An 18,773-nucleotide genomic window follows, 5' to 3' on the forward strand; every position below is an offset into this window, starting at 1 on the left:
ATGTCCACATTCTGTTGCATCTCATTCATATTTTTTAAAATGAAAAAAATATTTGTGTATATAACTATCTACTATAATAGCTGATTTGTGATGTACAATAATGAAAAGCCAAATTCCAGCAATGGCACATTTCGATTAGCCTTCTATTCAGTGTAAGCAACAATATCCCTGACATATATAACATCTTTGAAGTAATAGTGTAAAAGTACACTCGGGAATACATGCAACAAGCACACAGTCTTCTGTTGACTACTTCTCCTGTAAAACATTTTACTCTTACAAATCCAGTTTTTTTTTTAACTTTTACAATGTCTTTTGCAAAAGACACAATTTTATCACAAGAAAAAGATACAACATAGCCAGCCTTGCACTTAGTTTGTTGCTGTGGAATGGCATCTGCGCTCTTCACTAACTACAGCTATGCAATAAAACAATTCTCCACCTGAAAATGAGGGAGTGAACCATTGAAATGCATAGTGGCAGAATAAATAAGTGGCCAATGTGCTTCATAGCTTCTTTTTCTGTCAGACAAGATTCTATCCATTCTTCTGGGTATTTAAATCTCTTCGCCTTCTGAATTTCTCTTGCTCATACAGTAATTCATCTAGGAGCTGTCTTTTTGTATGTCATATACTGTAACGCCAATCCATGAAACAACACATTTTTCCCAAGTACCTGACTACTGGAGGCAAGAGACAGTAGGACCACATTATTTATTATGTTCATTAATGAATTAGCCTATAATCCTGTATGTAACACTTGGATGCATCCAACAGCACCATGTCGCTGGCACACTACACTTCAAATATTACACCAATGGCATCTGCATGGGCCAGCCACCAGAGGCCCCCTGTGGTGGGCCATGACTCGTGCACACGGCACGGCTTCTGCTGCAAAATCTTCTGGAGCCATCCTCTCTATAAGCACAGTGCAGCAGACACTCACCCTCATACTTTGCTCATACCTAATGTCCAGCAACAGTTTGTATCAGTAGGTCGATTGTTTCTACGTTTGTTGTATGTAAAAGAATAAAGTGGTTCATTGTGGCTGTGCTGCTGTTTGTGTCTTATAGTATGATACAACTTACAAGATGATAAAATGCACACCAGTGTTCAATACTGTGATGGCTGAGTGGGCCTTTTTCAATGAAAATGTGGAAAGTAAACTGTGACTTCCTTCTTAGCACTGCTATCTAGTGATATGCACTGTTAGAGCTTAAGTTATCCTGTCTGTGGAAAGTACAGCATCTGATAACAGAAGCAGCTGGAATTTTAACATTTTTCTCATACACATAAATGTACACACACCTTGTACTCCTCTGCTTGAGTTTATAATATTTTCAACTTCCGCTGCAACACAGAAAGTAGGTGTGTACTTTGTAGCAAGTCATGAAAAACACAACTGTTATCATTACAGGAATTGCAGAATTTTCACCACCACATTCCTTAAAGGTAAATAACTGCACCATCATTTGTTAATATGACTGGAGATATACTGCTATTTTGGCAAGCCTTTACTGAACTGATCAGTTTTCTTTACATGACAAGGAATAAAGTATAAGACTAGAATTCCCATAATCCACAGCTAAAATGTTGAAATGACTGCACTCTGCAACTATTTTCAACCTAAGCTCTTTGTAATTTGATTTACTGAACATATAGTTGATATCCACACAAAAATGAAGCCAGAACCATACATATCCTCAAAACACAATGGAAGCTCTTCCAGTCTTATAGTTCAACATACACTCAGCACAGAAATGTCAGTAACTCTAAGTGAAATACATATACTCGCACAATACTCTGACCTGATAACATGTTGCTGGTGATATTGAGTGACCATAAAATGTGGTTGCACTGGCGACGTCTGTTTCCATTTCTGACATGGCGATATTAAACTTCCGGAGTGAGAACTGGCAGAAGACTGCATATTCTGCCCTTGTGAAGCAGGATTTGTAATCGGCACGAAGACGTTCTGTCGTGGGCCGACAGTGATTGGAGACTGCATAATGCAAGGTGATGAAGCTTGTCCAGTGGGTGAGGAAAATGCTGGAGTTGCAGAGCGTGAGCTCCCAAGAGATACTGGAAAAAACCAACAAAATACAAAACACACACTGTGAGACTGCTGAATTAGTTGCTAAAACTGAGAGGTACAAAAGTAATGCAAGGAAATATGGTGATTTTACTCAATGAGCAGAGTAGAGATAAATAAGAGGATGAAAACCAATACCATGAAGAACACTTATGTTGTCAGCTAAAATAAATACTGTAAGAGCATAAAAATTCAGCAACTTTACTAATAATGGTGAACCTCAAACAAGCCATACATCAATTACCTTCTTTTAATCTTCTTAATTAAAAAAAAGTAAATAATAAGGAAATCACACACACACACACACACACACACACACACACACACGCGCGCGCACACACACACCGTACTGCAATCCAATACTTGATTTGTAAAAAACTGAGTTTCCAGCTCTGTGACTTTCCAGGGGATGTTTTGAAATATAGACTTCTTAAACTTTCCTGGGCATTTGAAAGTATGAACAAAATTTTTGTTTCCCATCACTTCAATTTTAACAAAACTTCTATCATACAACAATTTAAAATTTGCAGTTTTGAGGCTTATTCAGAGGTACCAGTACAGCATGCCACTGTGTGCAGTCACAAAACAAGTACTTCTACAATCAAGAAAAACTAGGTTGTCAGCAAATAATTTCACTGTTATTCATGATTAATAGAGCATTGTATAAATGAAAATTATTTGCATATGAATTTCACAGTTCATCCTAAATTCCCTCTTACCATTAACTACAATACTGCTGGACAATTGTATGCATATCAGAAGATTAGAAGTTAAAACAGACACCTACACAGTTTTACTACATACTCTAGATCAACATTCATGAAAAAGCCTGTATTATCAGGGTGGCAGACTTTAGTGATAGAACTGATGGTAAGCTGTTAGATAATCAACTAGGAAACACTGGAGAAGGTGTACTGCACACAAATGGAAGAATATTAAAAGATTTTGTAGCAGACAATAGACTAAGAATTGCCAACCATCATTTTATCCACACATACATGAACTGGCATGGGGAGAAAGAGGCCTAACAAGCATTATACATTACTTCTTAGCCAACAAAGCAATTGCAAAATTGTTAATAAACACGAGTACACGTAGCGATGACATGCACATGGTGACTACTACCTAGTCATGTGAGACGCACCTCTCCCATCCCCCCCCCCCCCCACCCAACCCCCCTCCCAAAAAAAAAAAAAAAAAAAAAAAAAAAAAAAAAAAAAAAAAAAAAAAAAAAAAACTACAAGAAGAATTTATACTTTACCTAGATCAGAAGTGAATAATAGAAAGTTCAGTTAAACCAGTTAATGACAATGAAAATGAATGGAAGAATATCAAAAACAGATTTGTGTAAGCAGGTACAAAACCTTTTGATATTCTTTCATTTCTGTGCAGTACTGTTCTTGTAGACTCTGCTTTAAAAAAGCCCATGTGTAGAATCAAGAAATGAAAGAGCACCTGAGGGCACAGGGTTATATTGAAGGCTGTCAAATGGGACTAATCAAGTTATTGGGGAAATTCAACAGGAATGATGGCAAACATCTTTCTCTAATATTTAAACACATAGATAGATGATAGAACATGTTCACAAAGTACTGAAATGTCTTAACAGTCAGATAAGAAATACAGCAGCAGTCAAAATAATATAACAAGGAGAGTGCTTACAGTCCTATAAGGATCTGCAGATAATTATAGAGGAAGAGGAAGATGCAGAAATAAAAGCAGACAGAAAAGTAAATGTTTCAGCAGGCAATATAGAGGAGAAAGAAGTAGCAGCAGCTAGTGAATTACTCAGATATATACCACATGAAATGATTAAAAGATATACAATATTTATAAATGTGTACGACTGCATTAGGAGCATGCACAGATACTCCGAGGTTCAGGGGAGGTGACTGGTCCAATAGCAAAAACTACAAATGAGCTTATTAAACACAGCATGCAAGGTATACTCTAGAATCATTACAAGAAGAATCAGGAAAATTGCTGAAATCATTTTAAAAGAACTGCAAGCAGGATACAAGAGAGGAAGCAGCTGTATCAGCAATGTAACTAACTTGAAGTAAATTGCTGAAAAATAAAGAAACATTAAGGAATAAAATATAATCTTCATTGGTCACAATATACATTTCTATTGTGTGAAAGAGAGCAACCTTTTCCAGATGGCAGACAACTGGGATTTTCCTAAGCATTTAATATAAGTTAAAAAAACAGCATGTGCAAAGAATTACTTACTTCAATTGTAGGACCATGCAAGTCATACTGCTAACATATGGATAAATAAAAAAGATAAGTAGAACGGGACAGCATAAATCTATATTTAAGGTAAGATTGCAGATTATGACCTATGATTTGTAATATTTATATTAATTAAAACATTCTATGATGGATAACCCATTGCCAAGGGCATAGCCAAATCACGGGCAGGGGAGGGCAGCTGCTATCTCCCCTCCCACTGTCCCACTAGGAAAAAACAAATCTCTGTAAACTGAACTCACATATTACCCTGCCGGACGCATATGCATATCAATTCAGTATCCATTTAAAAAAAAAAAATTAGAGCATGTAATTGATACTGACTTGTAGCAAGTGTACCCACAAGTATATTTCATGGAATCTCAAAATTATTCCATAATTTATCACAAAACTATTGTGCATCCCCCTCACCATATTCCCTCTCAGCTCTGACATCCTCGGTTGTCTTGCCCATTGAAGTCATTTAATGCAGTCAAGGGCTGAAGCCAGCTATAAAAAAACAGCTAACAAGTGTTAATCAATGGACAGTAGTCACACTTCACTTAAACTTTTCACCGTAGTAGAAATATGGACGCTGATATCATAACCCTTTATTGTGGTTTCAGAAATAATTGATTAAATGGAAAACTAATGAAAACTGTTCATTATTCTTAATGATTGAGGGATGAAAATTTTATACTCAAATTAAATACAAATTCATTTAGTTCGCCTTAACTCTCTAAATTCGATGTTAATTAAAAAGAAGAATATCTATGATTTTCAGTACAATGGAAACATTCTGATCTGGAGCACAGCACATTTGAGATGTAGTGACCTTGTGAGTGTCTTTTATTATTGCATAGAAGGAAATAAGTACATGGTATGTTAAAGAATGTATTATGTATTAATCCACAAATGTAATCAAGCTCATAAAACTATGAGACTCCTCTGACCTACAGTGAGAGTAGATTTATAAACATGTTACATGTCTTCACTATATCAAAGGCTTTCACTAACATAGCTATATCTATAGCTTCTGCACTGGGGAATGATGACACATGCAATCACGTGAATCATCATAGACAGAGATTTGTAATGAATGAAAATCAAATCTTCTTTATAAAGTTTCTTGGATGTCCAAGAGGACTATAGAGAAAATGCATTGTGTGAGTGCAAAGCTCATTCAAAATACTGATGACATGTTTCATCAATTGGAGAAGAACGCAAGCTGCACAAAATAGAGCCTGATGACTATCTCAAAACTTGACTACAATTGAAAAGAATATGGTCAAACAATGTAAATGAAACCAAGACTGCAATGTGGCCAACAATAACTCAAACAGAGCCATTTAGTTCCACACTGCACCTTCTGTCTTTTCTACATCAAGTCCAATTTCTGCATGGAGATTTGACTAATGTTTATGCACAAAACAGCCTATTTCTTATATTTAACTGCAGAGCTGGCGCTGAAATACTGCATCCACGCATTTCGTAGTGTTCAGTGAATGAATTGTGCTTCAAGATTATATTTTGTCCTTCGAACACACACGGTGACAGCTTTGTTCACACACGGTGACAGCTTTGTTCAATTTTAGTGTAACAGCTCCCATTCTCATCACACACATTCCACAAAAATTTGCAGCTGTGTAGGAAGTTTAGGTGGTTCAGTGGCATATTATGTGTGTGTGTTCATGAACATGCATTACTTTGACAAACATCTGGTTTGCAAATTTGCCTGCTGCTTACAGAACAGTACTATGTACAGAAGTAGTGTGTGTCAGAGATGAGAGATAGAAAAAGTAGTGGAATGATGGAACATAATTTCTTATTATCCGCTGCTGCCTCACACTAGATAATGCCATTATGAGATACTAATTTAATATAACTTATATTGCATTTTACGTGTTCTTACTATAAGCATAACATGCACACTCATTCACAATATAAAATGAGCATTCTGGGCTTGCCAATGGTCACAAAATGAACAGGCAGAAGTCTCAGTCCTTTGTGGAAATATACCGTATTTACTCGAATCTAAGCCGCACTTTTTTCCAGTTTTTGAAATCCAAAAAACTGCCTGTGGCTATGAATCGAGTGCATAATAAGTGGAAGTTCTGTAAAATGTTGGTAGGTGCCGCCACAACTAACTTCTGCCATTGAATATATGTAGTGCTACAGAGGCATACTTTGCAGGCACAAAGATAAATACTGGCACCGAAACCTCTGCATCAGTAAATAAATTAAAAGGTGGAAGTCGAGATTTTTTTTCACCGCCCCGAGTTTCGACCACTGCTTTTTCATACGTTATCCAACGAAGTAAATACAAATTCCGTATTGTTCATCTTCGAATGTAGCAGACTTTGAATGTACTACGAAAATCCGACTGGCAAGACTGTTTGGGATGTTTGTCAATAAGGCCAACTCTACGTTCAGAATTTTTTCCTACCTGTGACAAGAAAGGGTTGCCGATAGGAACTTTTATGAATTGTGAATCACATGCACAATCTCTTCACCATAAGAATAATACGAATATAAACATTTTTCCATGTATTCTTTCATGTTTGCTGCTAGCTCATTTACATTCTGTCTGCCTAATAAACTATGAAACTAGAGTGAGACAACAGCAAACGCGGAAGAATATACATATCATGCCATGTTTATATTCATATTATTCTTACGCCAAATAGAGATAGTCAGAAATGAAGCACGACAACTGACTAGATTTTTAAATCTAAGATGACTCTAATTTCTGTGCAGAATGTAAATGTACTGAAGGGGCATCTGCAAAGATTTTCAAACGGAGAAAAATTTTCGCTAAACTCTCCTATCACACGTAGTCTATTATTTGGTTCTTGTTGATTATGATCAAAGAAAGCAGCAGTGTAAGTAACAACAAATAGCAGTCTCTTGCCATTGTTTCACTAATGAGATGATTCCTCTCTGTTTTTCTTTTTAATTGGAAGCGCCGGTAGCGCGCACAAAAGCAAGCCATGCCACGAGTGGCGACAGGTCGTACACACTCATTATCAAAATGCGACAAACAATGCATGACACAGTACAATAATGCATTTTCAGCTTAGAGTGATGTAAAAACCTATAACAAAGAGAACTGCAGTTATCAGATCAAAGAAAAGTAAGCAATCAATTCAAACCAGACGAAGCACGTGAAAAAGGAAGGGTACCCGTATAAATACGGACAGAGCGCCTGATGCATTAGCAATGGCTGCCTGGTAAAGCTTAACTGCTAAGCTTACGACTCGAACCAAACTACTGTAGCTGTATCGTCATTCATTCGACCTAAATTATGTCTCATATTACAATGGAACAACATTGCTTTGATTTGGAGGTGCGGCCTAAAACTTTTCTCTCAGTTTGAATTTCGAGTCTCAAATTTCAGGTGCGACTTAGATTCAAGAAAATTTGTTTTCCTTGATTTCGAGTCTGACACTGCGGTCTCTGTTACAGATTTTATCTCTCAAAGAAAATAGATCTTAAGGTTTTACAACCAATGAATTTAATCTGTAAGTTGTACAATTATTCTTTTATTTACCATATAAATATCAATACTTATATATAACATCCAAAGTGATTAATATCTCACTGTTTCCATTAAAATTAAGGTACAAAAATCTACAGAGGATTATCTTGAGGTGTTTGGTATCTCCCAGATAAATTTTGACAATGTGACTCATTATCTTCATCAGTTGCTACCTGACACTGATCGTCGAGTGGAGCTCAAGTCACGTTGTTGAAATATTGTGCATAAACGACACTGATATCTGGAGAATATCTGACACCTCAAGATGTAAACAGATCGCCATGAAAGCCTGAAAACTGACTTACAGAAGATTGATTTATCATGGTGTAATCAGTACTTCTAGTCTCAAACCAGAACACTTTGTAAGAAATATTTTTAAGTTTGGGGTGACTGTATAAAGTAACAGTACTTAAAAAAATGGTGTACAATAACCACTCAAACTTTTTAGATTTGCAGGGATTTAGAGAAAAAATACTGCTCCAAAACAAATTCCTAAGAGTTTGTTGGCAAACGGGGGAATTACTATTATTACATCTCACTTCAGCACAAAGGTTGAAAATAAAGGTAGCAATACGCAATATATCCACAATAAGTTGGCAAGTAAGCAGCAGTTTGTTTTGGTGGGATACTCCAAAATATCACTGTACAAGTGGATGATAATCATTAACTGTAGAATAAGAATGGTTAATCAGTAAAACTGAAATGAGGACATATGTCCTGTATAGGTAATCTATTCATTTTGTGTTATGAAGAAGTTTACATGTTAAATACTTTCTGCATATCGTTTTCCATCCAATGAACAGAATTTATATGTATTTTTCCGTGATAGAGAAGAAAAGATAAATAAATGAGCAGCATAAATATTTTTTCCCACACAAGTTTTATAACTATAAGAAATAATTATATTTTACATTGGACAGCATATTTTAAATTTCTTCATGTGATAACACCATCTGTTGTCTGGGAGGATGCAGTGCTCATACCGTCTTTCTTTCCAAGTTCTGATCTTCTTTTTCCATAATTTGTTCAAGAAGCATATTATGCATGAATTTCTAAGGTAGATTAATGCTGAATATTTGTAAATTAAATTAAAGATTATCAGTCTGAGCAAATATACATGATATACACAGTTTGGGCGAATCTGGTGTTTTTTAATTATTTCTGAAACACATCAGGCACAAATAGTGCAAAATGAAGACCCATAGCACATCACATGCATAATCTACAGAAAGTCAGCATTAACTGCTATATTAATAATTGCATACACTTCCACAGAAAGTCTGGTCAACCAGCAACTTGTGAACTGGGTGGAGTTTAAAATAAAAAGGCCACAAGGTAAAAAGAGGGGTAACCTTTTACTCTGTGAATGAAAATGAAGAATACTTTTCAGCTTTCAACTCTTAGTTTCCACCTTGGAAAAAATTTGCAATGGACCTATTTTGTACGGAACTAGCCAGATGTTTTGAAAAGCAGATAAAAGATTTAGTGGTGGTGAACTGCACCTATATCTACAGCACTCCTCCTCTATTAGTACAATACAGAAAATTACTAAGCCAAAGAATGACGTACCCAAAATTGAGAAACCTAGAAATAAAAAGTAACCAGACAAGTCCTGGAAGTGTTTATTTCTACATCAATTCTTGTGAATGTAAAGAAAGAACGAAAAAGAAAATGGACATGCGAGATTCTTTTCTAAATGTTTCAGTTTGCTATTGCATGTATCTAAGACTTTTCTTACTTATTTCTCCAATTTCAAAAAGAGATAACTTAAAATTTAGAACATCAAAATTTAAAATTTTGTTTTGAATGTTGTGGTATGTCACATCAAACTTCCAAATATATGATAAAAAATTGGATCTTAAGTATTAGTAATCATTTAAAGTATAGATAACTATGCAACATACACACCAAGCATATTAGCAGCTTCTGTTTCCTCTTGATCAAACCGGCCAGTTATTCGACCTTCTGTGTAGTTTGGAGATGTATCAGAATCACGGGAAGTTTCTTCACCATCAATCTCTCTTCCAACACCCTTCCCCCTGAAATAATATTGAAAAGCAATAAAAACTCACTTCCAGTCTATATACAAATTTAATCACACATGGAAGTTTTATCTGTGCCATTTAAAATACACATCACATATGAAAAACAGAAAACTGAAGAACTGCTCAAGTCTACTTGTTCCACTGAACATTATCCAGGAACAAACACTCATTCATTTTAATTAATTTTTTTTACAAATTAAAACAGCTTGACCAAGAAAATAAAAACAAATGGAAGTTAAAAGAAATGAAACATTGCTTGAGATGCTAATAGATTTGATCCACACCAAGGCTGCAATATTACTCAAGTGCACTTCCCCTTATGTTATATTCTGTGATGACAAAAATGAATGACCTAAATAGTACTTGCTAAACCTACCTAGGAAAGTTTGCTGGGCCAGCACGTAGGCTGCTACCATTCAGACTCAGATGTCGTGAGCAATAACCACGCCGTTGCGATTCCTTAGTACAGCCATCTTTCGAACATAATCGTCGCCACTGTTTACCATTAAATTTCTTCCTTATGCCACTTGGGGTCGATACTACATCTCCTTTCTTATACTTATGTGGAGTTGCTGCTTGAGATCTGTCATATACATCAAAATTATGATTGATACCATCACGTGTACTCAGTTTTCATTATTGTAGTTAACTTTCATTTTTCTTTTTCTTTTTTATTTCCAATGTATACCCATAATAATATACTACATCAAAATAAGCTTGAAGCAATCTAACTAGAATTTTATTAGCTTTTTTTCCTCATTATTCTGACAAACTTCTGAATAAAACCTGCAATTTATCAGTCATCCTCCTTTCTGTCTGGCATTCTAATTTCATATTGCCTGTATTTTTAAGAAAAAAGAAATGACGCAGTCTATACAAGGTAAACTACTCTCACTAAACCCAGTCCCCATCTAACACAGAAAAAAAAAGTATAGAACCTACAATGTGACCACATGAACTCTCATATTACACATGTCTCTAAGATTTGTGGGCAGAAGCGCACTCAGGGTTATTTTAAGGAGCCTTGGGTGTGGGGCATGCATTATAAAAGCAAATACAAAATGTAATGTGCACCATGTTATCTGACAGTACATTCAGTTAATTATATCTTCCAAATAAGCAAACAAAATTACTAAAACTGTTTCCAGTTATTAAGAAACAAAAAAAGCTGAAATAAAAGGAATTTGATGATAATTAAGGATAGAATCACAACAAAAGATGTTACAAACCAAACTCTTGAAGCAAATCTCAGTAGTTTTATCTGATATTGTTTGCATATAATAGAAAGATAATAACTATCTACATTTTAAAAAAGTTTTAACATGCAAATGTTACAAAGGTCAATCAGACACCAAAAGCAATAAGCAATGGGAAAGAAAAATCCCCATAACTATGTATAAAAGCTTTACTACAAAATGAAAAAGTTAGTAAGACAAACTATCAATAACATGAAAATACGATAACCAGTCAAAACTAATGTTTTCTTGCTTTCTTCTTTTCTTTCTTTCTTTCTTTCTTTCTTTCTTTCTTCTCAACCAGCAACAGTATAAAGTTTTATATACTGGTCTCCAACTCCACTTTGCTGAGTTAGCCTATGGTTGATCTGGTAACTGTTTCATAATATATATAAAGAATGTGTGTTCCATTTTCAACTAAGGAAAGTGGCTGAATAAAAGCTGATTGTACTACAGTGCCCGTGTCAGGACGCTTCAATATCAGATTCATTGCTTTCAGCACACAGCATGTGAAAATATTCATAAAATCATTAGTTAGCAACAGCAGCGGCAACAACAACAACAAACAGAAGCCACATTGATTCAAATGAATGTCACACCATCACATGTAAACACTCTGGTTGTCCAACAACTGGAAGAATAGTCAGTTTAACTGATTCCAAGATCTGTTGCTAGAAGGTCGATTCAAGACCTTTGGTCAGTGAATGACATGTTACCATCAGTAATGTCATCAAACATTAAGTTCATGTAGTTATCAATGACACAAGCTTTTTGTGACTGTTTTGTAGAGCTCAACATATGAATAATGCGAATGCTGTGGATATTCTTCATTACAGTTCTTGACCCCATTACATTCTATATAACAGTTGATATTATTAGGATGTCCATCGAAGTGTTGGCCAGCACCTTGTAATTAAGATTTCTCTGTATGTTCTAAAAAAAACTTTCAATTTACAATCTTTACAGTTAGAAAAATTTTCTATAAATAATATTTTAACTAAGGGGAATAGAACACCTGATAAAAGCACCAAATAATTTGGAAAATTTAGAGAAAATAAGGCAATTTGTTACTATAGCATATTGGATAAAGGTGAAGTCTTGGAAAATATAAGCAGCAAAAAGAAGACTATTCGTGAGAAATAACTGTAATCATTTGTTTTTACCATTCTTCACTTCCATAACAGATGTCAAGCTTCCAAAACAGAGCTACAATTAATCTGCTAAATATAGAATATAAATGAAGAGATAATGATACTACAACAAGGTGTAAGGAATGTGCACAGCTTTATTTACCATAAGCGCACACATGCACGCAAGTGCATGTGCACATGCGCGCGCGCGCCCACACACACACACACACACACACACACACACACACACACACACACAGACAGACAGACAGACAGAGAGAGAGAGAGAGAGAGAGAGAGAGAGAGAGAGAGAAGGCATAATAATGTGGTGGAATGGAAGTGGAGAAATTTGATGTAGTAAAATGCAATCACATTTAAAATAAAAAGAAAAATAATATTCAAGAGGACAAAAGAGTCCCCATGCTCAACCAATAGTCCCATTCACTAACTACGTAAGCAACCTGAAGCACCCAATGCAACGCAAGGAAGATTTACAAAAACTGACCCCTAACAGCATCCTACTACTACTCTGTCTTTCATCCACTTGTATGTTCTATAATTCCTACAGAAGATACTGGGTGAGTTTTCCAATCAAAGAAATTCTTTATTAAACATGTAGTCTCATTGTAAATGTTTTGTAATCAAACTACTAATTTCAAAAATTCAGAAAATGCATTTGTTCAAAATGTACAGTGTTGTTAAGACTGCAAGACACACATCTCGTATTGTCCAGTTTTATTTCAAAGAAATATGAGAAGTGAAACCACAAAGTTGGGGTAGCAAAACGTATTTTTTTAATGTTAGAACAATATAGCATAATGCAAGAAGTTGAAAGGACAATCAGTGTGTTGTTAATGATTTTCTGATGTTCAACTTTTTCATAAGTTGTCATAAAAATTAAATAACATTTTATATAAAAAAATACAAGATGTTTCATAAACTATGAACTTTTTCTAAATAATTAGTATCACAGAAAGTACACACATTGAGTCTCATCTGAGATCCTACATTTCTAAAACATGGATCAAATTTTCTAAATTCTGCAGCTACTATTCTGAAATACCTTATTTCTGCACTATAATGAACTCTGTGCTCCACCAAAAAAGTGTCTAATTCAAAATTCAACGTATAAGTGGGCGTGTGCTCACACAGACTATGAAACCTGCACCAATGGACAGCCACATAGCTGTCAGCTATAACCATACAACGCTGACGCTTTCAAATGCAAAAAAGAGAAGGCATATGGGTAATGCCCAGTCATCATACAGAAATAATGGATAAAACAATGTCACTGTCAAAGCAGCTACTACTTGAATCATCCATACCAAGTTGGATCTATTTGTAATGTTTACTAATTATAAAGTAGTGTTCTCTTATTCTCATAGGACATTAACCGACTGATCACAGAACATGGCAGCAATGCTGACACCTAAACTTCTATCTGGCTAACTTTTTGGATAAGCTCTGTATAACATAGTCACATTTGATAACCGATGCCCTTAATGAGTAGCAATGTGGCAATGCTCCACAACTGCTAAATATTTATGGTGATTGGATATATGTCCTAGTCTCCTTTTCCCCCCTCTCTCTGTTCATCTCCTCTTCCTTCCTCTTCTCACTATTTCCAAATGATGTTCAAATGTGTGTGAATTCGTAAGGGACCAAACTGCTTAGGTCATCGGTCCCTAGACTTAAACACTACTTAAACTACCTTATGCTAAGAACAACACACACACACACACACACACACACACACACACACACACGCCCGAGAGGACTTGAACCTCTGGCGGAAGGGGCCGTGGTGTGCGTGACACAACGCCTAAAACCACGTGGCCATTCTGCGCAGCTCAACATTTCCCCTTTACATATTGCATACATATTTAAAAATATATAGTCCACAAATATTCATTAGAGTATCATGTAAAAATTTCAGTCAAGAAATTAATGAGATGTTCGCAAACATTTCCCCTGTGTGTGTGTAAAATTTTTTTTCAGCTGCTCCTACCAATGTCGTTTTGTGCAACACATACCACGTCTGTATCAGGAACAGTATCCAGACAGGCGACAGCCATGTAGTCGATATTAAATTCCCTCCCAGGTCTTTGGACAACTGTTAGTAAGTAGAATCATACCGTAAAAAATACAAGTGAGGATTGGCCTTGAGTTAACGGTATTTTTGGAGCATCCACATGTCTCCAACCTTCCTTTGTGTGATTAGAGGTGTTGTTAAACAGGTTTTGGATGTTCCAGTGACTTTAGTCAATTTAGAATACTTAATCTTTCACAAATGGTTCTGAAATGTTGCCTTATACAGTGTGTTTCACTGTTGGAAACAACAAAATTAACAGGAAATATCAAAGTGGGAAGCAGTGAAGTAACAACTTTCCAATACATAACCCAATGAAAAAATTAATACATGCTTCCCTGTGTTAACTTGTCACTTAGCATTTAATGTGCTAAAACAGTATCATAAACATAATTTGCACAATAGGTATAAGTCATCTTTGCATATTTTGCCAGTTATTCTGTGACATTTAGAAATGTGCTTCACATCTCCATAGTGAATTGACCAAACAACATTGTTCTGTCAAGTGGGGCTGTATAAAGTGACATTGGTAGGGGCAGCTGAATCACCGTGTGAGCGAGTTAGTGAGAGAGAGAGAGAGAGAGAGAGAGAGAGAGAGAGAGAGAGAGAGAGAGAGAGAGTTTTAGTAACAACATTTCCCCTTTATTATATGCATTAAAAATATAGGATGTACAGAAGTCCAGGAACACCTTCAATTGCACAAGATTTAAACATTTTACAGATGTCATACATATTGCATTTTGAAGAGAAACTCTTAAAGTTTTTTTTTTTTTATATATAACATTTGGTATGTGAACCATGAGTGCCACAACAGATGTCAATATGGTAATCAAATTCTTGCCCTCCCCTTCCCAACATGGCAACTGTGGCAGTCATTTCCCGCATTCTCTCCCGGATCTCTGCTACATCACGTGGTAGAGGCGGTACATACACCAGATCTTTGTTGGTGGCTTCTTGTTTCTAAACATCCTTTGAACAGCTGTAGCACACTTTTGTTTTTGTCAAACTCCAGCACACAGAAAGCTTGCTATGCACCTGAACTCGCCCGGTTTGCGACTAGTGCTGACTATCGTCAAATTACCAAACTACGCAGTGGCGGTATACACAAAATAAATAAATAAAAATAAAATTTAAAAAAATAAAAAGTAAAATAAAATTAAAAAATCAGGGTTTCTCTTCAAAATGACACATGTATGATATCTGTACAATGTCTGGTTCTTGTGCAATAAATAATTGAAAGTGTCCCCAGAGTGTATGTACACCCTGTATATAGGCTATGTCTGCCTGCATGTTCATTAGAGCAAATGTAAAAATCTGAAGCAAATCGGTCAAGAACTTGAAGAGAGTTTTGGTAACATATGTATCCTATGTCCGACCGAATGTTAATTGGAGTATCATGTGAAAATTTGAAGTAAATAGTTCAAGGGCTTTTCGAGATTTTTTGCAATTATGTTATACAACATCTTGTCTTTATATAGTAGTATAGTTGTGATCTACAAACTGCAGGATTTTTGTCATTCCCATATGCTGTGTTTATAACAACCCATAAATACAGAAGGTATATCAATAAAGTCAATATGCAGGAGAATAGTCTTGAAATAAAATCATGTCTTGCACTTCACTACCTTAATGACACACAAAGAAGTCCATTTCTTCCTAGACAAGGCTGATTTATCGGTAAAGATTTCAGGGCACACAGGAGTCTAACTGATTAGAATCATGGAGCTGTCAACTCTCTTGAGCCATATCCCTTACAGCAGTAATAGAGCACCAAATTCACAGTTGTAAGGGCTAGAATCTGATTCTATTATGGGGAATATTTTTTGTAATATAACAATAATAATAATAATAATAATAATAATAATAATAATAATAATAATAATAATAATACAATATTTTCTCCCACTTTTATGTACGTGAGTTTAACACATTCCCAGGCACCCACAGAGTCCAATATATGCAAACTAAGCAACATGAAAGTTACCAGGTTACAGAAATATGCCCTAAAACTAAAGTCCACTTGAACAGGCCTCGGAAGGCCCAACAATACCGACTCGCCACCGTGTCATCATCAGCTGATAGGTATCACTGGATGCAGATATGGAGGGGCATGTGGTAAGCACACAGCTCTTCTGGTCACTGTCACTTTTTGCGACCAGAGCTGCTACTTCTCAATCAAGTAGCTCCTCAATTGGCCTCACGAAAGTCTTGAGTGCACATCACTTTCCAAGAGTGCTCGGCAGACCCGGATGGTCATCCAGCCAAGCACTAGCCAACTTTGGTAATCTGATGGGAACCAGTGTTACCACTGTGGTGAGGCCATTAGCACAGAAACACACCCTAGTCAGCATAAACATTTAGAAAGCACACAGTACACCATACTGTAGTGTGTCCACTATCTGTGGCAATCAGATAGTCAAATTTTGTTAGATGCTTCACCTACAATGAAACATTCCCTCTAGGGTTTATGTTGGATGCTTTTGCAGTCCAACCGAGGAACAAGCAATGGAGACGAAATTGGATAAAATTCTGTGGCTACTGTACCCCACAATAGTTAGCATCATGTGCTATATAATGCAGCCCTGCTGAACTATACGGGGCATGTTGTCAATACGATCAAGTGTGCCAGCTTCGGCGGGCAACATTCATCCACAGCATGAGAGAGAGAGAGAGAGAGAGAGAGAGAGAGAGAGAGAGAGACATAGGTCAGACTTGACTCCCCAAAAGCCGTGCACAAGTGAAGGTCCAGCTTTATTTTGTGGTCCTAAGAAAGAAGATTCTTTGAAGACTATTTGCAAGATAGTGTAGGTCTTTTTATTTGTCAGCTTAGAATCCCCAACAGCAGACATCAATTCGGAAGCGGATGAACTAGCGTGGGTCACGCGGCAGAGAAGGCAGTAAGATGTAACGGATGTGCACACGGAGTGTTGTATGGACAGAATAACTGACACTGGCGTTTTCCTGTCAGCAGCAATAAGCCAGGCCTGTCAGTTACTACACTACCTCGGACTTGACCTTTCCTTCGAGCCATGCTCTGCTTCCATACACTAATGTGCAGTCGTCTGCACTGGCCACATTTGTGTTTATCTTCATGCTCATCTATACATGGTGTTCAAATACTCTGCTCCCACTGCTAACTGACTCAGATGTAGAGTTCTGTTCCCTCTTCAGGGGTTCAGGTGCTTTGCTTTTGTCACTGAACTATCACTGGCTGGTGTAGCTACACTTGTGCTGACAGTGACATTTTTGTGGCACTGTCACACACTGTGCAGATTACAAAAGTGGTGATTAGGCTCCGATGTTCTTATGTCTGTGGTGCTTTCTTCTTCTTCTTCGTCTTCTTCATATTGTTAATTTGTGGGCACCATGGACCATGCATTTTTGCAATGCTGGCAGTAACAGCTGCGCCTCCAGCAACATAAACAAAAGTTGCAATTGGGGTAGATGCAGGAACTGCTCAAATGGAATGTGGACTTGCTCTGCTTTTGCACTGTGCTGGTGGCGAACCAGGTGCCTGCAGATAAGCCTTCTCCCTCGCTGCCCCATCACCATTCACCAGTTTCTATGAGGCTGTGGAAACATGGGAGAATTACCAGTGCTGGTTCTTGCTGCATTGCCAGGTAAGGCATATGATTGATCCAGTTGATGATGCTGCCTTATCATTTAGCAGTGTGGAGTTGTGCAAAATCATGCAAAATTTGAAGCCCTCCACCTAGTTTGAGATACTTAACTTTGAGGAACTCTGTCACCTGCCAATGCAGAACTGTAAACATCAAACCTATTGGTGGCAGCAGTTTTGAAGTTTAACCAGTACCACAAATGCCCTACATTGTTGTACATGGCCTGGAACATCACCTGCAAGTTCTCCAACACAGACTGATGACCTCAGAAGTTAATTCGCGTAGTGCTCAGAGCCATTTCTCCAACACAAATTTTCATTTGAGTGCCCCCACTGTGTTACCTCGTATGCAGACCAACTGATTAGGGACGTGAGTGTTCAGTCAGCCCTTGCCCATGAGGTCCAAACTAAGCCAATAGCCTGATATGTCCCTTCCTTAGCTGAAGTTACGCAGATCGCTAAATCACATAAACTTACAGTGGCAATAAGGGGTGTACTTTTTGATGATCGGCATGTGGCAAAGTTAGATGGGTGTAATAAACAGTCCAAGTGTGGTGGGGCATGTGACTGTGCCTTCCAGTGAGCCACCATGTGTGGAAGCCTTTCACAATCCACGTGCAGTGACATCATGGCACTTCCTGCTTTCGCCTGCAGGTAAAGTATGTCAACAAATAGCAGTCATCGCTTGCTCTTAGCATCAGTCTCCTATCTCCTTCACATCTGTTTCTACCCAATGAGCCCATCAGTGGTCCTGCTGAACTGTCATGTGGTCAATAATAGACAGGACTGCCTGT

The 18,773-nt window shown here is 36.9% G+C and overlaps 1 protein-coding gene across 2 annotated transcripts in view; it reads right to left on the bottom strand.

Moving 5' to 3' along the window:
- LOC126297514 (protein capicua homolog) overlaps positions 1-18,773 on the bottom strand; it is a 329,900-nt gene that overhangs the window by 204,731 nt on the left and 106,396 nt on the right. The window contains exons 5-7 of one of the 2 annotated variants that reach the window (XM_049988400.1): positions 10,283-10,489; positions 9,770-9,900; positions 1,808-2,081 (exon numbers count right to left, since the gene is read on the bottom strand). In XM_049988400.1, the coding sequence (XP_049844357.1) occupies positions 1,808-2,081; positions 9,770-9,900; positions 10,283-10,489 (612 nt within the window). The remainder of the gene's footprint in view (positions 1-1,807; positions 2,082-9,769; positions 9,901-10,282; positions 10,490-18,773) is intronic. The other variant, XM_049988401.1, reaches the window with a different exon arrangement.

The sequence above is a fragment of the Schistocerca gregaria genome, chromosome X (genome assembly GCF_023897955.1).
Source record: "Schistocerca gregaria isolate iqSchGreg1 chromosome X, iqSchGreg1.2, whole genome shotgun sequence".
Lineage (NCBI taxonomy): Eukaryota > Metazoa > Arthropoda > Insecta > Orthoptera > Acrididae > Schistocerca > Schistocerca gregaria.